The sequence below is a fragment of the Anomalospiza imberbis genome, chromosome 22 (assembly GCF_031753505.1).
Source record: "Anomalospiza imberbis isolate Cuckoo-Finch-1a 21T00152 chromosome 22, ASM3175350v1, whole genome shotgun sequence".
NCBI lineage: Eukaryota > Metazoa > Chordata > Aves > Passeriformes > Viduidae > Anomalospiza > Anomalospiza imberbis.
In genome coordinates this window covers 2,548,708-2,574,422 of record NC_089702.1, presented here as the reverse complement: position 1 = coordinate 2,574,422, position 25,715 = coordinate 2,548,708, and the positions used below count along the sequence as shown (strand labels likewise).

The 25,715-nt window shown below is 40.4% G+C and overlaps 4 protein-coding genes across 5 annotated transcripts in view; 3 read left to right on the top strand and 1 right to left on the bottom strand.

The window, feature by feature from the left end:
* Positions 1-334: 334 nt before the first annotated feature.
* On the bottom strand, positions 335-10,028 carry LOC137487082 (histo-blood group ABO system transferase 2-like). Its single transcript, XM_068212722.1, has 6 exons — positions 9,700-10,028; positions 8,385-8,459; positions 7,265-7,333; positions 5,790-5,828; positions 2,384-2,518; positions 335-1,079 (listed from the first exon to the last, which is right to left on the bottom strand). The coding sequence occupies exons 2-6, from the start codon at positions 8,447-8,449 to the stop codon at positions 335-337; spliced, it is 1,053 nt and encodes a 350-aa protein (XP_068068823.1). The 5' UTR covers positions 8,450-8,459; positions 9,700-10,028.
* A 3,233-nt stretch (positions 10,029-13,261) lies between these two features.
* On the top strand, positions 13,262-16,188 carry LOC137486685 (olfactory receptor 6B1-like). Of its 2 annotated transcripts, none has more exons than XM_068212115.1 (2): positions 13,262-14,149; positions 16,130-16,188. In XM_068212115.1, the coding sequence occupies exons 1-2, from the start codon at positions 13,262-13,264 to the stop codon at positions 16,172-16,174; spliced, it is 933 nt and encodes a 310-aa protein (XP_068068216.1). In that variant the 3' UTR covers positions 16,175-16,188. The 2 variants fall into 2 exon arrangements, 1 of the variants encoding a protein (XP_068068216.1); XR_011005777.1 differs by lacking the exon at positions 13,262-14,149 and adding an exon at positions 14,239-14,949.
* Positions 16,189-17,696: 1,508 nt separating this feature from the next.
* On the top strand, positions 17,697-18,966 carry LOC137486771 (olfactory receptor 6Y1-like). Its single transcript, XM_068212250.1, has one exon. The coding sequence runs from the start codon at positions 17,940-17,942 to the stop codon at positions 18,915-18,917; it is 978 nt and encodes a 325-aa protein (XP_068068351.1). The 5' UTR covers positions 17,697-17,939; the 3' UTR covers positions 18,918-18,966.
* Positions 18,967-24,970: 6,004 nt separating this feature from the next.
* The window catches only part of LOC137486446 (olfactory receptor 9S13-like), a 1,166-nt gene continuing 421 nt past the window's right edge, over positions 24,971-25,715 (top strand). Inside the window, exon 1 of the mRNA XM_068211748.1 lies at positions 24,971-25,715. This exon is cut by the window's right edge and continues 421 nt beyond it. Coding sequence (XP_068067849.1) covers positions 25,101-25,715 — 615 coding nt within the window. The 5' untranslated portion in view covers positions 24,971-25,100.

The following is a 25,715-nucleotide window of genomic DNA, read 5'->3' as shown; positions in this document are numbered from 1 at the left end:
TCTTTTCAGCAAATAATATAAGACAGAAGACAAGTATAATTACAGAGCCTTATCTGTGGGGACCATTTGTAAATTTGCAAACTGACTTTATTCAGATGCCTAAATACTGGTTTTGAGCATGTCCTTATCAATTTTGCTATGTTCTTAGGATGGCAAGAAGCCTGTGCTTGTAAACATGCAGATGAAAGGACAGCTGCAAAGCAAAAAGTTGAAAAAGAAGTTGCTAATAAAAGAAAATTCTAGGTTTAGTAGTCTCTAGCTAAGGAGACCCACTTTATGTGAGAAAATGTGTGCAGTCCTAGAAACAGAGGGAAAGTTCCTTTGCCCCTTACCCTCAGTTTAGTGGGGCTGGGAAGAGGAAAGGCCTCACATTCTTTTTTTCAGGAGCTTGCCTCTGGCTGTGCTGGCGCAGAGAGCACATCCTCTTCACCTGGGTGGTGCTGGGGCTCAGCTCTGAGTCCCAGTAGTGCTCTGGGTCCCAGTAGTACTCTGGGGACAGCAGGCGTGTGGGCCTGTGCTGCAGCAGGTACCTGTTGAGGTGGCTCTCGTGGTGCCAGGGAGCCTCAATGCCATTTTCTGTGTCCTCCATCAGCCCTGCAGAGCAGGCTCGGGTCAGTTTGTAGACCTCGGACACGCTGCCCCCGTAGAAGCTTGCTGTGTAGTAGAAGTCCCCTTGTCCCTGAGGGATGGCAGACTGTGACTCGGGGTGTGCCTCAGAGGCTTTGTTCTCGTGCTGTGGGGTGACCTGCCAGGAGCTGATGGTGGCCACCAGGGCATCGATGATCTCCACGCCGATGTGTGCCAGGAGCTGGACGTCAATGTCCATGGAGTACAGATAGTCCACCTCGTGCTGGAAATGGCTCTGGATGTAGGAGCTGATGATGTCCATACGGCTCCTGGAGATGTCCTGCCACCTGGGGCCATTCTGGACAGGGATGACAACCAGGTGGTTCTCAGGGGCCATCTGAAGGTGAGAGATCTTCTCAGGATTGTCTGTGAACAAGTAGAAATTCACGGGGTGCCCAGCAAGGAAGTACTTGTTGGCAGAGCTCATGAACCCTTCTATGAACTGGACATATCTAAGAGACATGGAAAGGAAAAGAATGGAGAGGCTCCTCCTGCTGAAGAACAACAGCTTTTCAACTTCACTTTCTTTGTCTTTTTCTGTCTGTCGCTCCTTCTCACAATGTTAGTGCTCCTTATTTAACACAGCTGCTGCCCTTCAAGCCTTCCTCATGCTGCTGCACATTTTACATTTTAGCTTTCACTAAAAATTCACATTTTAGCTTTTCACAGAACACGTGCCTTCCACCCAGTGCTGCTCTCTGATATCACTCCATAATGTAAATCCCCTCATCCCTCCCTTTTACCTGCTCCCTGGCACTCTTTCTGCAGTGGAATATTTTAACTTCATAGAGAGGATCATAGAATCAACAGAGAATCATGGAATGGTTTGTGTTGGGAGGGACCTTAAAGACCATTTCATTCCACCCCCTGCCATGGGCAGGGACAACTTCCACTATCCCAGGTTTCTCCAAGCCCTGTTCAACCTGGCCTTGGACATTTCCAAGGATCCAGGGACAGCCACAGCTTCTCTGGGCACGCTGTGCCAGGGCCTCTCACCCTCACAGTGAGGAATTTCTTCCTAATATCTGATCTAAATCTACCCTCTTTCAGTGTAAAGTCATTCTCCCCCATTCTGTCTCTACCCAGCTTTTTAAAAAATCCCTCTCCCCTTTTCCTGTAGGGCCCCTTTAGGTACAGGAGGGCTTCTAAGGCCTTCCTGAAGCCTTGTCTTCTCCAGGCTCAACAACCCCAACTCTCTCAGACTGTTTTCATAGTAGAGGGTGAAAATGATCAATTAAATAGCTTTGATTGCCTTGAAGTACCTGAAGTTGCTGTGTAACTCTAAGATGCCAGTGGAGATAGAGGGTATAGAGATATAGTTCTTCCCTCAGAAACTTGAAAAAGAACCTTCCCAAGAACATAAAAGCTGTAACAGCATGATTAATATTTTTACTAGAGCTAATATTTTACCTTTAAACTCATACAGAAACCAAATAACATCTCAACTTCACAGAATTTTTCTATTTTTTAGTGGAGGATAGAGGGAAAGCTTGTTGTTAGAAATGTAGCAGGAGCTAGAATTTTTATTTCAATAGGTCAAAATGCTAGTTATATTTCCAAGGATATTTTTTTGTCCATTGTTCAAAACAATGTCCCAGCCAGCTGCCTTACTTTGGAAGGTGACACTGACATGCCACATTTTTCCCAGTCTAGAGCTGCTCACTTTCAGTCTTTGGAATGTTTCTCACTTGTGCTCCATGAGCAGTACTGCAGAGAGGTTTAACTATTTAACAAGAAATAAAAGGCAAACCAATACTTTTCAACAGCAAAAGTGACCAATCCAGTGACCACGTTCTTCTGCAGATATTGAGCGTTCAGGATGTCCCTGCTGAACGTGCCTTCCCAGACAATTGGAGCCAGCCATGGTGTCAACACCAGCACATCCCGTCTCCTGCAAGGGGTTGAGAATGAAGGCAGGGTTTAGATGGCCTGAAACATAAACTTTAAGGGATTTAGAGATTTTAGAGGAGCTGAGATTTTAGTTAGAGATGAGCCTTACTGGAGTTAATTAAAATAAATGAGTAGGCCTCAATGAAGAGTTAGTAGTTAACTAATAATTGATTGCTTGTCAACACAATGTTTAGTTAGCTGGGTTTATAATGAAGAATATAGAAACTGACAAATAGATTTTAGGAACATCAGACAGTTGTGGGCCTCCTCTGCTCTGAAACCAATTGAAGACAGGGAATGGGAGCTCTACCATGGTTCATTTGTCATATTTGCACTGAAAAGGTAGAAAGGTCAGAATGAGGAAGACTTCATTTACTTCCTCACTTTGGGACCCCTCCCCATGAAAGGCACCCCTGACCCATTTCAAGGAACAAACTACGCGTGCTTAATATCTTTTGAAATTATTAGCTTACGCAGCGAGGATGGGATGTACCAAAATGATGAATATGTATTTGCATTTTGGGTATTCAACACTTGTATGGATAAAAGGACTCTGTAATCACCTGAAAGGTTCAGCGTGTATTTGGGAGCTATCCCGCACGCTGCCCGGCGCCGCAATAAACATACACTTTCTAACTTCAAACTGTTAGAGAGTTTTTGTCTGTCACAGTTGGGTATCGGTACTAGATCAATATCCATATTTCTTTAATAAATCAGGCCCAGGAACTTCAGGAAGACAAACACAGATTTAACACTGAGTTAATCATTCCAGTCTCCCTTTGAAATCGCTAGGGGTCAAGGAAGTACTGTCAGCAAAATCTGAGATATCAGAATAAATCCCACCAGACTCCATTTTCTTCATGGTGGAAAAAGCCCATTTTTTATTCACACTACTCATTTTTATACAGTTTTACAGACCTCATGTGTGACTCCAATTGGTCAGCAGCTTTCTTGCTACTTTATATACTAGCTTACTTGTTACTACCAAGCTACTTACAAGAAACAAGTAGTAGTTACTTCTAAGCTACTTAAAAGTAGCTTACTTGTTACTTTAATGTTTTGTAAAAGGTATTTTACTTGTCTATCAAAACTCTCTGCTCTTCAGTTGTTTATATATTTTCTTCACTGATTCTCATGGGATGGATTTAATGTTTATGCAGGTGCTAGTTGTTTTTACCCGGGAATAGATTGTTATGTTAACAGACTGCTCACACCAGGATTGCCTCTACATGGGAATTTGCAAAGTGCTAGCTTGACAAGGGCAGCCACTGATTTAACAGAGCAGGCCTGATTTTATGAGACCTTTCTTTTTAATTTTTCTACCTTACTACAACACCAAGTCACCTAATCCTGGAGCAGACACCTGCAATAGGTGTCTATCCTTGATTGTCACCCCCCCAGCTCCCAAGCTGTCGGTGGCTGTCACTCAGAGGCAGCTTTTCACAATCCATCCATCCCTTAACACAGTGCGCAGCACATGCTCCCGTTGTTCCCAGCCTGTCTCTCCTGGAAAGCTTTCAGCCCTCAGCTGCAGTGCCCCAGATGTGCAGCTCTCCACTTTGATAATAATAATTATTAATAATTCTTACGCACGCAAGACTAAAGATACCCAACAAAGAATTTATGTTGCGTCAAAATCACCATTTAACAGATATGTAAATGCAGGAAAAGTTTCATTCATGTGACCATTCAGGCTATTTCTCAAGAAATTTGAATTCATCCACTGCTTGTATCACATTAGGTAGGCAGACTCCTATTTTCTCTCTGAGAAATATCCCTCTTAAGGAAACTGGCTGAAGGACTTCAGGGTTGCTTGCTTTCTGCCATCGTAATTCACATCTTCACATTCAATTCATCACAGATTTCTGATTGCAGCACAGATTTCTGCTCCTTACCTGTGTATTGATGGAGGCTCTTCAGCTGGGCTGTTGATCTCCTCCTCCTTTGGAAGGAGGAGGAGGAGGAGATCCCTAATTTGCTCCCTAATTCCTTTGGGATGATGGACAGGTATTTCCCTGATTCTTCCTAGGGTGTTGTTTACTGGTTTATCTCTGACACTCAGAACAACATCCCCTTCCCACGAGGAATGGAGTTTCGAGCTCTGCTAATAAGGTCAGCTATTGCTGCTAGGAATGAAGGGGTGGGACTGTTTTCAGGCTCAGAAGGATTTATTGCTCAGACAAACATCAGTCTCAGGGGCTGTGAGATTTTAGAGGAGCAAGCATTCGGCCACAGCTCAAGAGCAGTCACAAGTTTCTCTGTTACAAGGCAATGTAGAACTTCCTAACCCAATGCGCCGTTGCCACAGGGTTTATTTTGCTTTTCTAACCCATCAGCTTTGCTCACTTCTGCTGCACTGCGGGTACTTTTGTCCAATGGGCTTCGAACTCACGTGCACACATTGGCTTCTGTTATAGCTTCTGAACTCTCAGCTTGTTCCATGCAGCCACACCCTTACACTGCAGCCCTTCACCATCTCATCAGTCCAGTTTGTCACTTCCTCAAGGCACATTCTCACCTACAACTATGGAAACACAAATTTATGATTTTTCTGCTTAATGTCTGTGTATTGTATTTTTACATCAATCTAAGCTTCTTCCAAGGCTGCAGATCAAATCCTTCGGTGTCTCTGAAGTTTCTGTTTCTCTATTCCCTCAGCCAGCCAGGCTAATTTCCAGAGCAGATGGGAGGGATTGCTCTGCTCTGTGCTGAACTGTCCCAGCTCTCTCAGCCATCCTTCATAGAAGACAAGCTCCAGCCCCTTCATGATCCTTTGGTAAACTCTCTCCAGTATGTCCATACCTTTTTTTTTTTTCCTTTTTTTTTCCCTAGTGCAAATAATTCTATAATAGGCAATTCCAGAAAATAATTCATCCCAGTGACCTAAAATGTTAATTCCACAGGCATTTACACATCATGTATGATGCTGACTGCTACCACTAGAAATAGTATCAGCCAAAGCCTCTTGTTTTTAGCTTCTGAGTGGTGACAGAGGAGGCAAAAAATGAATTAAGATAAAATTAAACCAAAATATTTTCAACATTCACCATCATTTCTCGGTTTCCTTTCTGAAAGTAACAAATGAAAGATTCTTCATCTGTGCATTTCTGATGGTTTCTGGAAGAGTTGCTTTTCTAGCCAGGCATCCTTTGCTATTCATTCAGTCTGGCTCTCAGCTGTCCTGACCTCTCTGTGCCACTCACAGTCTGTGTTTCTGAGAACCATGGGATATCATGGTAATGGAGCCAGAGGAGGTACACTTATACACTTACCATGGCACCATCAGAGATGTTTCATGTAGGTCTGTTTTTCTGCAAATGAGGGAGAAATAAAAGATATAAAAATGCATCATGGCACAGAAGTTTCAGATTTTCTTTTTCTGAGAGATGAGCCCCACAAGAGAGCTTTCTGTGGCTCAATGTCAGTGAGCATCCAGTCAGACTCCATCATAAACACTATTTTATTATTTATATGAGTTCATGTAGTGTGAACTACATTTAACAGACTACTCAGCTGGTGTAAGTAGAGCTGAATGCAAATTAATCAGTTTTAAAATTATTTTCGATGTGTCTGTTTCTGTGGCGCATCTTTGGAAAACTCAGTTTTACTTCTACCCAGTGAGAGCCTGGTCCAGTAAGGCCAAAGACCTTGCACAAAATTTGTATTTTTCTGGCAGGTTTATGTCCATAGGACACAGAGCAGAGGTCACTGCTCTCCATTCTCATTGCTTGTGCAGGTTCCTGTGGATGGGTCACTGAGTAGGAACCCACCAGTCTTGATTCCTAGATTTTCCACCAGGAAAAACAGGTTCTGTCAGGTGGAAACACTTACTAAAAGTAACAGATTAAACAGGCTAATAGAGGGAAATTAAAAGAATCACATATACACAAATCCAGAAAGATATCTAGCCATATAATTTTTTTTTGGGGTGGGGGAGTGGTGGTGGTATGAAAATGTTCTCATACTGCAGTCTTTTAAGTTTCAAATTAATTACAAAAAGGATGCATTGCTTTTGTCATATTGCTTTATTGGTATTAAAGTTTATTTCTCCCCGTGTCATATATGCTAGACTCCTCAGAGCAGCATTTCCAGAGAATTACACAACTGTGTGTGTTATAAAAGAAGTGATGAAGAGGACAAACCGAAGTAAAAAAAGCAGTGGGGATAAGAGAAGTGTAATCCATAAGGAAAAAAAAAAAAAACAAAAACGAGAGAAAGAAAATAGTAAAATATGGTTCAGTTAAATGAAACTAAGCATTAAAAACCCAGGAAGTTTCAGTCTGGTAAACTACCAGAAATCTTTCTTGATTCCATATCCAGAATCTGTTAGCTCTCAGCAAGTTTGTGGACAACACTAAACCAGAGGGAGTAGACAATATGCCAAAGGGCCCAATTTTTTTTAGTGAATACAGAGGAAGCCTGAATGAGTTCCTGGTACAGAGACAGCAGCTTCCAGGTGTCCAAGGCAGGTGGGATTAAGCTGCCTTTTCACTGCATGATTTTGGGGGAGCTGCATCAATGGATCCACATTTGCCCGTATGAAGTCTCAGGAATCTGAGCCTGCTGGGCCCTGCAGGATGGCTCATATCAAAATGGAAATCAGCACTTCTAGGGCATGGATCTGATGCCTAAGAATGAGTCTTTTCACATAAGTGTTGTAAAGTCTTTGGTAAACTCTCTCCACTATGTCCATACCTCTTTTGTTACTTTTTTATTTTGTTTTGGTTTGCATGCAGAATGAACTTACAGGACTGAATCCTCTCCAGGGGAGGCTTTGTGTTCCTGGGTTCTGGCTGGGGAGAAAGGGTGGTGGTACCTTGGACAGGATAAGAAAGCAATGATTCAATGATGGAAACAAAAATCAACCTCTCCTCCACTTCCTGTGTGCCTGAAACTATAAAACAAAGCTAACAGAACACACATCTGTGGGGTCAGTATGGTGATGAGGATTTGCAAATCTCAGCTGTTTCAAGACACGAGTTTAGCCTAAAGTTATCTGAAGACCAATTAACTCTGAGGATCTGTGAATGGTTTAATTTGCCCCAGACTACTTGCACCAAACGAAATGTGTGTGCTTTACAGCAGAGCTTGGTTTTTACAGCAGGTAAAAAGCTGTTTTTACAGCAGAGCTTGGTTTTTACAGCAGGTAAAAAGCTGTTTTTACAGCAGAGATTGGTCTCAGCTGATGCTAGAACTGGCTGTGCAGCTGCCCCTTGAAGCCAGGTGTTCACAGCATCACTCTGCTCTGGCCAGTCTGTGGGATCTCCTGAGCCTGACTGCCATTTTAAACAAAAATGTGAGCATTTGTGATGGATGCTCTGCTGCAGAGAAAGTGTGGGGCTGAAAACTTGTTCTAATTCCTCCAACTGGAACAGATCTTCAATATTGTTCCAGCCAACTCTGAATTAACCCCACCTGCTCTGATTTCGGGCTCCAGAGCACTGAATGCACCCCATGAAAGCCTGACTGTGGCAGACAGGAGAACCAAGGAAGACAATCCAGCCACGGTGCAGCTAAATAAATACAGCTAAATCAAACACAGCTCAATCCACTCCACAGAGTTCCAGCTCTGTGCCAGGATCCTTGGGCTGGTCTGGAGCACAGAGGTGTGGGATGTAAACATGAAAACACACACTTGGGCTCACAGGAATACACAGAGACAATTAATCATACTTTTAGAATTTCTTTTAGAAGAGGTTAAAAGTGTCCACACCTTGCTTATTTTCATCTTTCAAGTGTAAAAGGGGATTTTGAATTTAGCTTTGTGTAAATGCTTACATTGTTATCTGCATTAGTTAGAAGAAACTCAGTCTGGGCAATAGAAAGAAATGCTAGTTGAGGATAATTATCAAAGGTTGAACACCCACCAGATTGCACCAGTGATTCCTGCTGTCACTAGAATAGCCAGTCCATGTAATTTTGTGATTCTCATCTCCCTAGTGCTGCAAAAAAGATTGTGAACTCTGTATTGACAGCAAAGTGGAAAAAACCCCCAAACCCACAAAACCAAAAAGGCAGAAAATACTGTTGTTATTAAATACTGAGTAAGTCTTTTGTTTTGCACTGCAGGTTTGGACATAATACAGAGAAAAATTTGTTTTTCTAGATAGAAAGTTTTACATCTAGGTATTTATAATACATACTACATCTTTACACACAATGCTACACACTGAGCTCTCATTTTACAGTATTATAGTAAGCCATTTTTAATTGTTCAAACCAGTAATTCTCATTTCAGATTTACTCTGAATCAGGTTTTTTTTTTTTTCCCCTCTCTGCCCTCTCTGCTCTTTGTCTTTCTTCCTCTCTCTCTCTCCTCTTCTGTTTTCTTTCTCTTTCTCTCTCTCTTTTTTCCCCCCTAGCTCTCCTTTTTGACCTTGCTTTCTACTCTGTCCCTCACTGCTGCAGTTCTCTTTCTTTCTAAGTTGAAGGTCACACTCCTTTTCTCTGGGTCAGCTTCTCCATCCATTCTGGGGCTGCTCACAACTGTGGTTCAACCACATCTTCCTTTGTGCCAGCCTTCTGAAAAGATTCTGGGGCATTCTGTTTGCCAGTATTGACCATCCCCTGCTTTCAGCTGCTCTTCAGCATCTCCTCCTGCTGGGATCCTTTCTCAGCCCAACTCATTTCTTATTATATTGCAGTCTTACAAGCCAAGAGTCCTACAGCATTTCTCTAACAAGCTACAAAATGGCCCCATATCTCTCTCTACTTGGTCTTTTAGGGAAAAAAAACCTATCCAATTAAGAAATAACATCTAAATTATTTTTACTTTTAACCCAATAACCAACCACCCGTGCCCTGCAATGCAGACTTTTCTGTCGAATTACACAAAACCACTCAAACCCATGAAGAAGAAGGAGAAGAAGAAGAAGAAGGAGAAGAAGAAGGAGGAGAAGAAGAAGAAGGAGGAGAAGAAGGAGGGCCAGCTGCCGTAAAACCTCCATCTTGCTTTATATATATTACTATTTTCTAAAACCTTAAACTCCGAGTTTTCCACCCTGTGATATCACACACTTCTATCCAAACTGCACACCCACAATCCCAGTTCTATCATTCATTTGGAAGTTTTCTCCACAGCCTCAGGTCTGATGCAGTGTTCTCCTGGGGGTCAGTGCCTGGCAGCACAGAAAGTCTGAAATCTCAGCATCCAGAGCTCCAGCACCCAGCCACAGCACTCACCCGTGGTTCTGTCAATGCTCACACCTCAGCAGCTGCTGTTCTCTGCTGCTCACAGCCCTGCTGAACCAGTACCAGCTCACAGATCCTTGTGTGTGTGTCAGCCCTGGGCTCGGGGCCAGGAGGAACCTCCACCCAAATGCTCACCTTTTGTGGGAGTGCTGTCACCTGAGCAATGGGGAAACAACAAGAAACCTGCAGCAGCCAGTTATTCCCTAACACTGCAACCTTTATGGGTTACATAGAAGCAGAGGCCAGACAAAATTAAGGGGATAAAAAGTGGTTATATTTCTTGAATATGGGTGTGTACTGAATATTTGGGTGTCTCCTCTCTGGGCTGTATCTCACTCTAAGCTGTAGGCACGTGCAGGGAGTTGGATTTCCCCTCGGAATGGAGTCTTTCACACCTAAAATATGATTGATACTTAATGCTTGGGTACTACTGTGTCTGTGGAACCTCAAGTAATATTCAAGACCAGTGCAAAAATTATTTAATGTCATAGTTGAGATGGAGGCAATACAAAGCAGCACACTCCATTTTCAGAAGGCTTCAAACTGTTTTTATTGTGCGTGCATGCTTTTTGTACATTCTTACAAAGCTCAGAAGTTTACACTTTACTCATTGCTCACCAGAGACAAACAAAGTGCTGATTGGAATAGGCAGTTGCATGTTTCTCTTATTTATCCTTCCTTCTTTCTTGGTTTCTGTGTCAGCGACCTTGGTAGGAAATTCTTTCAGGAGTAAACATGGATCCTCTTATCAAACTTCTCTCTGGCTCACAGAAGTTGCTGTAAAACCTCTTCCACAATTTAATGTATGGAGAAACTAAGGCACTGATAAGTGAAGAGTTTTACTGGTCAGAGCTACCCATCATGAGCCACCAGCAAAGTACAAATGTCCTGAGTTCTGGTCTGATGCCTTGTCACACAGACAGCAGTGACCTGGGAGAAGGAAAAAAAAAATGAATAATGCTACAATAGTTAGCACATAAAAAACTAACAAGTAAACAACCAACCAGCAGCAGAGCAACACCTTCTGTGAGGTTTAGAAAAAAATAGGGGAAATTATTCCCTCTAATTCTGTTCCCAGTCCTCTTGGGCTTTTAAGGATAATGTACTGAGAGATATTTTACCATCCTGGGAAATCTCCTGCTCAGCTGAAGTGCCAGGAGCCTGCAGGAGGTGTTTGTGCTCACAGCTTTTAACAAAGCAGCCACCAACAGACCAGCTTCCAGCCACTGGAGAGAAACAGAGCAGCACAGGGGTAAGGTTTGGCTAAATGGAAGAGAGAAAAGCATAGATACCGATCTCTTCTTAGACAAAAAGCCTTTAATTTCTTTTTCTTTAGGTTTTTTAGAGATGTTTATTCTCATCTGATCTCACCTGAGCTCTGAGAATTCCAACATAAATTGTGAGTGTCTTGGAAATGGCATTCTCAGTTCTTATCAGAAACTGGAGCAACAGAACAAGGGGGAACAGCTTCAAATGGAAAAGGAATAAGTTTAGATCAGATACTGGAAAGAAATTCTTCCCTGGGAGGGTGGGGAGTCCCTGGCACAGGGTGCCCAGAGCAGCTGTGGTGCCCCTGGATCCCTGGCAGTGCCCAAGGTCAGGTTGGACAGGGCTTGGGGCCACCTGGGACAGTGGAAGGTGTCCCTGCCATGGCAGGGGTGGCACTGGATGGGCTTTAAAATTCTTCCAACCCAAACCAGTTGGGGATTCTGGGATTCTGGGATGCTGTGAGCAGTTTTCAAGGGAAACATGGACATGTTTCTCAAAGTGTGAGAGAGAAGAGAAAGGGGTTGCTTAGAAAGGAAATCAGATGTAACAGATTAAAAGACTAGAAATATGGAAATTCTTTATTGTATTTTATGGTCTTTTAAAAATCTTACAACCTCTGTTGAGAGTGTAAGTTAAATATAACCTTTCCCTCACTCTGTCTCTGTGTTTTCTATGCGATGGCAGTGCTTCTGAGCATGTTTATGTGGTAAAAAAGAGATTTGTATTCTACTTTCAGTGGACTAGAATGTAAAAAACATTCATCATTATTTTTACATTGAAAAGCTTAATTCTTGAATTATGGAACTTATCTTTTGGTGCCACCTGAGAATGATCTGTTAGTTGGGGGCAGGTACCTGAAATGCTCCAATTAATCACCCTTTTAAAATTAAAGCAGTGCCAGTCAATATTCTAAGGTACTATAAGGTAGATCTGGAATTTTTAAAGACTGTAATGGAATGGGGAACCATATTTTTTCTCTTTTTTTTTTTAAATATCCTTTTCATTCAGGCACTTTTCAATTATGATTTGTATTCTATAGCATGCTAAATCACTTAAACTGGGTTTTTTCCTTGTATTGCTTGAATCTCTACTGGCTATACTGGAAAATGAGTTACCTGCCTTTCCTGTCAGTATTTACCACAGCCTAAATCTCATGGAAGGCTGGGATTTGTGAAAGGTGTCCTTAGAAATGAAATTGTATTCAGTATTCTGTCACTTTATTATATCTCAGCAATGATGTACTTGTAATGAAATATGTAAGTTATGCAATCAGATTGATTCCACACAGATTATCCATATGCAAGAGAAAAATCTAATTTGAAATAAATATTTTGAAACTCCAAGACAAATAAATAATGGTATCACAAAAACACATTTTTCCTTTTTTTTCAGAACATTAATGGATTTTTTTCTTAATGTTTTATATGAAAAAATAATTTGTGAATAACAAATACTGTACATCATTCTAGAAAGTCAGTTGAGTTTTGGATAGAAATGTGCAGGAATATGTAAAAAAAGTTGTTTGACATCTTCCCTAAGAAGAGGAAATAAGAGGCATAAACATCAAACTTCAGGTATTTTGTGAAAAATCAAGACTCAGTCTATCAATTAATGCAGAAGAAAAATGATGGATGGCTACTGTAATTATTGTAGTCCAAGACTCTGTAAAAACTGTTACTGGGGAGACAAGTGGCCTATTTTAGTCAATCCATTGAAAATGAGAGAAATTTTCAGCTGCAGAGGTCTTTTCCAATTTTGAAAGAAAAATCCAAATTCACATAACCCTTAAACCTAGCAAACTTAATTAAAGTACTCTGTGTGAGAGAATAAACACTTTTTTTCTTCTGCAAATACTCAGGAGTAAGGGAGACGTAAAACAGCTCAAGTTTGCTTCTGTCTGGGGGGTAGCTCAGGACTGAGATCAAACACACATTTAATAATGTTGTCTCTTCCCCTCTGACGGTGTTTTAAGTGAAGACAGGGGTAAGAAGGTCTGTGAAGAAATCAGTGAAGCCCAAATATTTTCTTGGAGCCAGGATCCAAGAATCCTGCTCCAAGATTCACCAATCTTGGAAGCAGAATCCAAGATCCTGCTGTAGGACACAAAAAAAATTCAGAAGTGGTTAAATAATAAGGAATGTCAATCAAACAGCTGGTTTGGAATCTCTACTTAAACTGTATTTGCAAGTCCAGTATGAAGAGGGTGCTTGGGGGGAATAATACAAAATATTCCCTTATTTCTTTCCTTTTTGCTCCTCTTTCATTCCAGGTCTTCAAGGTCATCATGGTACAAGAAAATGATACCCACATCCATGAGTTCATCCTCCTGGGATTCCCTACCACCACAGAACTCCAGATTCTGCTGTTTGTAATTTTCCTTGCTGTGTATTTGCTGACTGTCACCGAGAACATCGTTATCATCATTTTGGTCATAACCAATCCCCAGCTCCACAAGCCCATGTACTTTTTCCTGGGCCACCTGGCTTTCCTAGAGGCCTGCTACATTTCAGTCACCGTTCCCAAGCTGCTGGTCACCTTCGTGGCCAAGAATAAGAACATCTCCTTCAGCAGCTGCATGGCCCAGCTGTACTTTTTCATCGCCCTGGTGTGCACTGAGTGTGTCCTCCTGGCCGCCATGGCCTACGACCGCTACGTGGCCATCTGCACCCCGCTGCACTACACGCTCGCCATGGGCCACAGGGCCTGCCTGCAGCTGGCCACGGGCTCCTGGCTGCTTGGCTTTCTCATAGCTGTGCTCAAGGTCTCCTTCATTTCCCAGCTCTCCTTCTGCGGCCTCGGGGTCATCAACCACTTCTTCTGTGACATCAGCCCGCTGCTCAACCTCTCGTGCGCCCAGCGGCGATTTGCTGAGATGGTGGATTTCATCTCGGCCTTGTTTACTTTGTTGATCCCTCTCTCTGTCATCATAATTTCTTACACCTGCATAATCAGAACTATTTTGCTCATTCCCAAGGCCCAGAACAGGAAGAAAGCATTCTCCACCTGTGCTTCTCACCTGGCTGTGGTCATCGTTTTCTTCTCGGCCACCCTCTTCATGTACGCCCGGCCCAGGAGTATAAACTCCAGGGATCTCAACAAGCTGGTTTCCATCATTTACACCATAGTCACTCCAATGCTAAACCCATGCATTTACTGCCTCAGGAACCAGGAAGTAAAGGACACTTTATTGAAGGTCTTCTGTAGCAGGGCTGCTCTCTCCAGAGTTTCTGCATCTGACCCCTGATGTAATGCTTGGGAGATAATCTTCCAGCTGAATGTGTCCGAGTCCTGTGAAAGTCTATTAAGATTTTTACTTTGACAGAAATGGTTATTGGGGTTCTCTTTGAACATCAGTGCTTAATTCCTTCTCCCGAGTCAATCTGCATGTTCAGCTAAAATCTATGAATCTGTGTGAATGTAAAAGGTTTTTCTAACTGAACACATCACACATAATTCCCGAGGAGTGGAAAAGGCAATAAACATAATTGCTTTCTCTTAATGTATTTTTTTGGTATGCACCAAAGGACAAAATTGCATTCTGACTTTGATCTAACTTAACATGAAACTAGGATTCAAGAACTTGAGGCCCCAGATAAATAGTTATGTCAGCTTTCTTCACAGGAATGAGGATGGGAACTTCAGTAATTCAGATAATAACAGTCATTCTAGATAGCTGTGATAGGAGACCATAAACCACCACTGAGAAGTTTCTTCTTTATTAACTTCAAATGTAACTTTGGGAAGTAGCTCAGATTCAGAAAACAAACCTTTACTTTTGGGGAAGATGGTTAATTTGCACAGTTTAATTTCCATTTTAAATACTAAATGAACCTCCTGATTTTTAAATGTTATTTTCCTGTGGACCTTCTACATTACATGAGGAGATATAAGCACTAAGAGAAGAATCAGTTGTCTAAACACAGATCTTTCCTAAAGTAACATTCAAAGGAGAGGGTCAGGAAAAACTTTAAGGTAATTTAACACACAGATAGAAAATCTTGCACCAGCAGGCCTGATGATAAATGATCTTGGACTATGTTTGTTACCCAGGACTACAGCAACATTACTGTGTTCAGTTTGGCACTTCCCACTACAAGAAGGACAAAATGGACAGTCCAGCAGAGAGCTACCAAATGACAGAAGGGTGGGAGCACGCAGCACACAGAGACAAACGGCAGCAGTTGATTAAGTGTGGAAAAGAGAATGCTGAGCAGGTGTTTAGCTGCAGTCTGCCACCACCTGAAGAGTGTTACAGAGGAGATAGAGGCAATTCTTAATTGGGCATGCCTGAAAAGACGAAAGCAACAGGAACTTGTTCCAACAAATTAAATTCAGATAAGATAGTCCAAAAAAAGAAAAAAAAAATCAAACAAAATCAATCAGAGTGACGAAGCACCACAACACAGTCCCAGAAAGGTCATGAAATCTCTGTCCTTTGAGCTTTGCAAAGCTTGGCCTGACAAGTCCCTGAAAAACCTGACCACCCTGAAATATGTTTGTGACTGCAGAGTGAGTTAAAATACTCTGGAAGTAAAGTTCTGGCTTTCCAACCCAAGTTTTTGTATGATTCTTTGGTGTGGATGTCAAATGGAAAAGCCTGTGGCACCTCAAACTGCAACAGGAATTGATGTTTAGGGAAGTGAATCTGGCTGTAGGTGCCCACTGAGTAGATTTCAACACTGAGCAATATGTTCAATTCCATCCAGGGAATGGATGCTCTCCAGATGATCCATGGCACTCTTCCACTGGGGAGCCAAAAGCTGGGTGCAGTAATCCAGATGTGAACATATTTATAATTTTAGTTCCCTTTTATGGCATAACTCTGCCTATGTCTCTATTTAGATCAGCTGTGCCTTGGTCTAGCTGAGAGCTGAAAATGTCAGAGGTACTAAAATCTCTCAGGGAAGCTGTTTAAGCACTGTTCTGACCTCACATCTAATGGTCTAAATAGCAGCTACTGAGTTGCCAATCATTGTCCTTGTCCCTTTTTATAGCTTGTCACTGTTAGACCACAGCACAGCCTCCAATACCCCATACTGAACAAACCCATTAACTTCTTTTCATGGTGCTTGTGTCCCGAGTCATATCTTCACATCTTAGCAGGCCTTAGGAAGCACCTCTCTAGTTTATCCACATTTTCCTTGAATTGCAGGGATCCCAAAATTGGTCCATGGTAGTTGGACCCTCACCAGCCTAACAGAAATGAGGTAAGAACTAACACTACTCTCCCTTCTCCATGCACTGACATTATTTTAAAGTTGTCTTCTTCATGAGATGCCCTTACATTCCTGGGCATGCACATGTGGCTTTGGCCAGAAGTTAGAATTCAACAGCATACCATAAGGCATGTCAAATGTCACTAGGTTCTTACATATTTGCAAAATAAATCAAACTGTGTGCCCCAACAGCCAAAAAACTTCTGTAATTCCAGCTCTCCTAGGTGCTAAACTCCCATTATTCTCAGTGTATGAATGTAATTTTAGTCATGGTTCTGGTTTAAACATGAGACCAACTGGAAGGAGATTTTACAAACAGCTGACTCAGGGGCTGCTCCCACCTGGCAGCATGGAGGGGACCACATCAGGTTTTGTACTCTTCATGCTACAGAATTCTGCAGCAGCTCATCAGCTCTATTTGGGAGGCAACTGACCTCATCAGGTGACAGATCAATGTTATCTTTGATCCTCCTTTTGCTCTGAACATATTTGCACTGCATTATAAAATTCAGAACATGCATAGTTTGGCTATTTGTGTCTCTGAAGATTGTTCACATAACTCCAGTGTGGCTATAAGTACACTTATCAAAATCACTCACTCCAAAAGCCATTACCAGTTAAGGTTACTGCTTTAGATTAGGGCACTAAAATATTTTTCTATATTACCTTTCAGTAAAAGACTGCCATATCCTCTGCCGCAGGGTATGTTTTTACTTTCTTCTGCCCTATAAAAATCAGTAGACACTAGCTGGTATTATTTCATTGTTCAGTGTCTCAGAAAAAAATCGTCAGAGTTTCTTCTACTCTGCATGGATTCACAGAGGAAACAATAACATCCCTCCTCTTTCTGTGATTGCTTCCATTGGGAGGCTAGCTACAATTTCTGAATCAGACCTCATGAGACACCCTAGGTAAATAAAGTGTTGATTTCTCTGTGCTGAGAAAATATCTGGTATAAATGCTGGTATAAATCACAGCACTGACATACCAGTCCACACTTCATCTGTACCCTACTGATCATATTCTGCAGGACCAGCTAAGGCAGTGGATTCCCACTACAGAAGGTTGAGAACAGTTTTGTTTTTACAGTACAGGCTGAGCCGTTCTTATTTTTGAAGGATTAATCTGAGTTACCTGCAAACAAACCAGACCCAGAATTATAATTTGGTCGCACTTATGCTGTATCTGAGATGCTCTGTGTACCACCTCAATAGATTTTTGTGCACATGTTAGTGTGCTCAGAGCCAGATACACAAACCTCTAGTGGGCTCCTTCAGATGTGTTTGGAAGAGTTTTTGATTATCAAAATGAATATATCCTTGTGGTGCTTCACATTTCTTTCAGAGTTCATTGAATATATATGATATAACTTTAGAAATGTTTAGATGTAGAAACTAAAGCATTGGAAATGTGAATGTCTATCTATAAGCTAACACTTCTTTATACTGGATGGATAATATATTGACATCAATCATCATTTGTCTAAGGTGAGACAAGATGTGTAATGTATATTTATCTCCATGAAATGTAAATTTAAAAGCATGCTTTAATTTTTAAAATGAAAAATTCTGAATTAAGAGGATAAATTTCACGAAGTTAATTTCTAAAAACCCAGCAAAAAAAATGTCTGAACTTTTACAGTCTTTAAGTGGTGGTGTAACTTATAGCTATGAATTTAAGCCTGGTAGTTAGGTGTCATTGTATTAATTTATTTCAGGTGGATAAGGTTCATCTTTCTTCTACAGAATGGGTGGGAGGAATGAAACCAAAGTCATGTATTTCATTCTCCTGGGTTTTCCCACCACTGGTGAACTGCAGCTGCTTCTCTTCTCTGCTTTACTTCTGGCTTATTTATTAACTGTCTTGGAAAACTTCCTTATCATTCTCATCATCCAAAATAACCCCAGCCTGCAAAACCCCATGTATTTCTTCCTGGGGAATCTGTCTTTCTTAGAGATCTGGTATGTTTCTGTCATTGAGCCAAAGATGATCATAGATGTCCTGTCTCATGACAAGAGGATCTCGTTCCAGGGGTGCATGGCACAGCTGCATTTCTTTGTGACTTTTGTTTGCACTGAGTATGTTCTGCTGGCTGTGATGGCCTACGACCGCTTTGTGGCCATCTGCAAACCCCTCAGGTACCCCCTCATCATGAGCCACAAGTTCTGTGCTCAGCTGTTGGCTGGCTGCTGGATGTGTGGTTTGACCACCTCTTCCATCAAGCTGAGCTTTATAGCCCGGCTCTCGTTCTGTGACGTGGACAAAATCAATCATTATTTCTGTGACATTTCACCCCTCCTGAACATCTCCTGCAGCGATTCCTCTTTGGCTGAGCTCGTGGACTTCACCTTGGCTCTGCTGGTCATCATGGTGCCTCTGTGCACTGTGGTGGCCTCCTATATCTGCATCCTGTTCACTGTGTTGAAGATTCCTTCTTCCCAGGGGAGGCAAAAGGCCTTTTCCACCTGCAGCTCCCACCTGACCGTGGTGATTTTATTCTACTCCACCACTCTTTTCACCTATGCCCACCCTAAGCTCATGTACACCTTTCGTGCTAACAAGCTGGTGTCACTCCTGTACACGGTGGTTGTGCCACTTCTGAATCCCCTCATATATTGCCTTAGAAACAAAGAAGTCAGGGTTGCCATGAGAAAGACTTTTACTTGCAGAAGAATCACCAAAGAAATCAACTCAAGAGTCCCAGAGAAGGGGCTTTGCTCATGAAATCAACTGGCAGCACCAAGGAGCTGAAGTCAGGAGGTCCAAACCTTAATCCATGCAAACACTACTCATATTTATTGAACTAGACCTTGATATATCTCAGTTAGATCTATGTATATACTATGGTTTTGACTCGAGATGTGTGGGTTTGGGGTTTTTTGCTTGTTTTACCCCTTAGAATCTATGCTGTCACCCTTTCTTAAAAGTTTCCAGCTGAATGACTGCTCTGTTTTTAAAGATGTTTGGAAATGCTAGAAAATGAACCCCAGATTTGTTTGCCCTGGATGGAACAGAGTCCAGAAAACATTGTAAAATGCATGTGAAAATCAGCTATCTATGTGTGATTTATTTAGTGCAAGATTTTGTTATTATCCCTTGAGAGAAATAGGCTGCAGAAAAGGATGGGTAATTGTAACATTCTTAGATACCTAGTGTAGGATAAAAGGAACCATCCTCTGAAGAAGAAAAAATTTCAAATATGGCATTAAGAAGGTATAATGTGAATAGCTCATGGTATTCACATGGTACAGCTGCATTGTCACTTGGCCTCTGCCTCAGCTCCACAACAGGACCAAGGTACCCTAAATAACCTCATTGCACATCAAATAATGTCTTCCATGAAGAAATTCAGACAAAGGATAAATCACTTCAATATTTCCTGCAGGCTGCACGAGCCTTGAATCCAGCAGTATTTCATCAGGAGTAATGATCTCATGCAGGAGTCTGGAAACACAGCTGGTGAATCTGAGCTAAACATGGATTGCCTGGGAGAAAATCTGATTATCCATTAGAAATAAAATGATGCCTCTAAGAAAACTGCTCTGTGTTCAGACTACCACAGTGCTTCAGAACTTTTCATATTGTGTAATAAACAAACAAATAAATCTGTCAGCAGAGTGCATCTCCATGTGAACATATTAAATCTGGGTTTGAGTTGATGACTAAGACCATGGTATCTGATATTCTGTGCTCTGAACTAGCAAAACACTGACTTCTCCAGTTTGGCAGATGAAACATTCAGGTTTCCAGGGAAGAAACCTGGAATAAAGATGTCTATGCATACTGTGCCATGTATTGCCAATTGTTTCAAGCAAGACCTTTTTGAGGACTTGAACACAATTAAGGAGAGATGTCAGAACAGCTTGAAGTGAACCACAGTGGGGAGCTCTCACCAGAAATGTAGGGTGCTGACTGTAATCCAGGTATTAGCAGAAAATCTGCTATGAGAAAATAGGTAATTAACACAAAATGAATATACATTACAATATGAACCATTGTAAAGGAACGAAAAAAAATCCAGTAGTTTAGATTTGCATTAAAAATCAAGAGCCACAGATACAGGTAGATATGAATTCTTCTAAAAATAACTAAAGTTTAGACATATATATTTAGACATCTAAGCAAACTACCCTCAGCTCCTTTACTACTCATGGATATAGATTATCACCCTATAAATATGTTATTTATCTATAACATATGCTTTTATGTTCAGCCATCTCCAAGAAAATGGGGATCACACCTAAGGTTTACTTTGGAAAGGACATCCCTTTCTCCTTTTTCCTGCAATTTTTATTGCTGAGCATGATGCCCATGGTCTGGAATGTCTCTCTGGTCAGCTGGAGTCAGCTGTCCCAGCTGTGTCCCCTCACAGCTTCCTGCTCCCTCCCAGCCTGTGCCAGCACTGTTCAGCAACAACTGAAACATTCCTGTGTTCTCAATATGGTTTTCATCATAAATCCAGAATTTAGTCCCATACAAGCTGCAGAGAAGTAATTTAACTCTATCCAAGACAAAATCAGTACAGCACCAGGCTTGCTTCATTCTTATTGCAATATATTAAAGTACTGACACATCAAAAATCACCTAATCTATTTCTTCTTTTATCTCAGTTTTTCATATTTAAGTGCAAACCATAGCATTTCAGGACTCCTTAGTGAGTTTTTCATTGACATTTTGCAAGTGTGAAGTTCCTTTAATGCAGTGATTTGGCTACACATGTGTGGTTTTAAAGCACTGACCTGAAGTGATTGTTTTGAAATAATGTCAGGAAAATCCTTCAAATGCACTGTGAAGAGGATTATCATCCAATTATTATGGGGTTTATTTACACTAATAATAATATTGTTAGATAACCTGACACAAATAATTCATAACCTATTCAACAGGGGTTCCTTAGAGAAGGGGAGAACACAAAAAAGTCTTACACAAACACAAACCTTTTGAGAATGCAAGTTCCCTCTTGCATCTAAGCTTATTTCTGGAAGTTTTCATAAAAAACACTTTCACAAAGTCAAGTACCTCTAAAGTACTGCAAATAAGTCACTACTCACAAGTAAAGAAGGTAAGACAAAGTCCAATCTTAGCTTTTGAGAAACTTTCCTTCTCTCTTAATCTCACTCTCTGCCTCCAGGAGCTGATAAGAATGTATGCAAATGTAAGATAAGTCTTGGTTTAGCAGATACTGATCAATTGTCAGTCATAAAATTTGGGAAGCCAGTATATAAAGGACAGAAACATCTATTTCATGCAGATTTATTTAAAACCACATGCCAAAACAAAGAAAATTTAATAAAGGCTGCTGTAGCTAAATGTGACACTCCTGTGCTGAGAAGAATGCAAGCTTGCTTTTTGAAAAACAGCCACGTCCTAGGGTGTCTGAGATAGCCAAAGAGGAGTTGTGAAATGCTTTTTCCCTTCCTGGAGTGGTTGCTGCACTCCAGAGCAGTGTTCCCTTGGAGGCTGGGCCCTCACCTGAACCGTATTTCTAAGTTTCAGAGGTGAGTGCACTCCTGGCGTCAGAGAAGACAACACAATTGGTGAAAACTTGCTTTTGTTTAGAGAAGAGAAGTTTTCTTGCCTGGGGAGAAGGCAAGGGTGTCTGTTCTATTTTGATAATCTGGAAGGATGTGGAAGAGGTTTTACAGTGATTTCTGTGAGCCAGAGAGAAGTTTGATAAGAGGATCCATGTTTGCCCCTGAAAGAATTTCCTACCAAGGTCACTGACACAGAAACCAAGAAAGAAGGAAGGATAAATAAGAGAAACATGCAACTGCCTATTCCCATCAGCACTTTGTTTGTCTCTGGTGAGCAATGAGTAAAGTGTAAACTTCTGAGCTTTGTAAGAATGTATAAAAAGCATGCAGGCTATAATAAAAACAGTTTGAAGCCTTCTGAAAATGGAGAGTGTTGATTTGTGCTCTCTCTGTCTCAACCACGACAGAAGGAAGCAGATTCTAATGGCTAATGAGGTCTTGATTAGGTCCACAGCGCTTTGCTTAGCAGAAAAAAATCTACAAAAGGGCAGAAAGGATTCTGCATAAGAAGCAGTGTAAAAGGAGGGGTAGAAGACACACAGAAACAGCTTCACACTTTATTGTTTGGGTTTGTTATTTTATTCCTTCTATTCCTTATATTTTTCTTCTTTTGCAGGCAAAGAAAAATTGCACAAGGGAAAAATATCTCATTTGAGATTTCAGATGTCTGCTGTGAAGGTCCAGGACTCTGGAAACTGAATCCCTGGTGGTTTTTATGTACACCTAATAAAGTATATATAAAGGAACATGCTAAGGAGAATGCCCTTGGAAGCAGTCAGAGGAAAGGCCAGTGATGTATTGATTACAAGAGACTACAGAAAAATCAGCTGAGTAGAAAAAATGCTCAGTATTTTTTGGCAATGTGTTCAAGAAACCTGAATTCCAAAAAAACCAAACCTGGCTTTAATAACTGTGTTACAAGGTATGTGTATTGTGGTGTGTGAAATCTGAGCTTTGCTTTGTTAAATGTAGTGACAGAACTGTATTAAATGTTGTTGTTTTCTCTTTTTTTTTTTTTTTATTATATAGAATGTAGTAATCAGGGCTTATGGATACAGTTAGTTCTTCTGGAAATGAAGTACATTAACAGGAAGCCAATATTTAATGTGTCTGCATTCTAGACTTTCTGTTTGATCAACCAAGAGACAGACAGTTCCAGAGACTTCTCAGGTGAATCAAAAATCTTCCCTTCTCACTGGCTAAAAAAGTATCTCCAGCATCTTCATTGTTAGCTGAGGTTTTTGTCAGCCTCTTCAAAAAGCCATTTGCTTAAAGCAGTTGTAATTTTTATTTCAACTAAACAATTTTGGATAGGATGTAGGACACCCTTCAATGGACAATATGTTTGATTGTCATGTAATTATTTAATAAGTTTACATCTATTACACTTAAATAATTGACAGTTACACATAAAACCAGAACAAAAATAAGAATTTAAAAATAAGGTCAAATGCATAAGCCAAGACCACACGCCTGTTAAACAGCTGACCATAATGACAGACAATTGATGTTTTCTTTTACATTATTGTGGACAAAAGTATATCTTTTTTTTTTTCTTATTATCTTCTGGCTGGCTTTATTCCTTTTCTAACAAAGACAGTCATTTCTAAGGGATTGTTTTCCCCCTGTTTTGAACAGGTAGGGTGAGATTAGAAGAATCACACTGTGGATGTACATATTTCTCCCTTTTGACAATTGTGGAATTCAGGAATTGTGAGAGTTGTAGACAACAAGCTTTGACTGGATACTTGACCTTGACTGCCTAAAGCTGAGCTCTCTGCACACAAAAATCCAAAATATTTGATGAGCAAGGTTATGCAAAGAGAAATTCTTTCTCCAAATTTATTTCCCTTTCCCAAGACTCGTGGGTAAATAAGAACAAAGGATTGAATAGAACAAAGGATTAAATATATTAAATACCTTCTGAGGGTACCTCTAGAGGTGAGGTTACATTTCAAGCACCACAGAGGGATAGCTGGAGAAATGTGTTAAAAATTAATTCAATGCTTTTAAAAGATTAGGTACATTCTGGTTAAGAAAAATTGTCTAATGAAAACGACAGCAAACCAAACAAAATACTATTTCTGTCACTCAGCTTTTTACATCTACACCCATCTTTTCACAGACACAACAGCTGCACTTCCCTTTATGTCAATGGAGAAAACCAGAAAATCTTAAAATATGATTCCTACTTTCTACAGTAAATCTTCTAAAGCTGGAGTGTTTATCTCTGGCCACTGAATTTAAAGGCATCCAAACTATGAGTTCTAATGTAGGCATCAACCCACAGAATATAATCAGGCCTAGGTGAGAGGACAACTAGCTTATGAAAATAAAATTACTTAATAGAATTTTAAAGGAATTACTTGAAACATCCTGTCAATTAGTCAAATTTTAACATATTGTGTGAATTAACATTTGAGTAGAGAAAACTTATTTCAGAAATCTCAACGTTTGAAGGGGTTTTTGTCAAGTACTTTTATAAAAAAGAAAAAACTCAGTTTCTCACACGAAAAAAAGCAAGTTTTTTTTTAAATAATACACTTGGTTTTTCTTAAAACAATTATCCAGATTAATACATTTCTTGGCTCATATATATTTTCAATTGTTTTGCATCATGTGAAGAAGCACATTCCCTTGTTCTTTTGTTTAGGGGAGAGCAGTCTTTTGTGGGTTAGTTACAATCTTAGTATGAGATTTTTTTTCTGCCAGTTAAATCTGAAACAGGTCTTCAACTGTAGAAGGAAATGTCTGTTTCTACTTGGTTATAAAGTTTATTAAATTAAAATAGGTTGGATAAGCTGCATGCAAAATGTTTCTTTATACTGAAAATAATGTTACAGGATTTTTAGTTTACAAATGACCCTGTAATAGGTGACAAAAATCTGAAGATATGGTATGTCAATAAATTCTATACTTTTTTCTATCTCTCTATATATTTATTTTTATTATTTAATAATTAATATGCTATAACATTATATTATATTTATATAATCAGATTATATATTATTTTCATTACATTCAATTTTATTATTATTTATAATATGTATTACTTTAAATTATATATTATTATATTATATATAATACAATATATATAATTATTATATTCTATTGTTTTTATTATTTTAGTATCTATTTTATTATTTTATTATTCTATTATATTATTATTTTTAACATTTTAATATTTTATATTATTTATATTACATATAGTCCATACATATAATTTATAATATAATTAATTACATTAATTTATATTTCTTATGTTTCATACATCTCATTGTTTGTCTTACTCTTCTATAATTGCTTCTCCAGGCAAACTATCTGCAATCTACTGCATCCTAACTTCCTTTTGGAACATCATCTGAAAGCAAAGATGGAAAACCACACCAGGATGAGTGAGTTCATTTTGGTGGGGTTCAACTCCCACCCAGGCTCACAAGTCCTGCTCTCTGTTCTCTTCTCCACGATGTACATTGTCACTGTGGTGGGAAACGTCTGCATGATACTCATCATCAGGGTGGACCCCAGCCTGCACACCCCAATGTACTTTTTCCTGGAGAACTTGTCCACCTTGGACATCTGTTATTCCTCTGTCATCACGCCCAGGGCGGCACTGGCATTCTTGCTGGGCAGAAGGAGAATTTCCTACGCTGGCTGTGCTTCACAAATGTTCTTCTTCTCTCTCTTTGGCACAACAGAAGCCTTCTTCCTCGCTGTGATGGCTTACGACCGCTTCACTGCCATCTGCAACCCGCTGCTCTATCAGGTCATTATGAGCAGAAGGCTCTGTGTGCTCATGGTGATGGGCTCTTATCTGTCAGGCTGCATCAACTGCGCCATCCAGACAGGCTTCACGTTCAGTCTGTCCTTCTGTGGGCACAGAGAGATAAACCACTTCTTCTGTGAAGTTGCTGCAGTGATCCACGCCTCCTGTTCCGACACCCTTGTCAATGAACTCGTAATGCTGGCTGTGTGTGGGCCAATAATT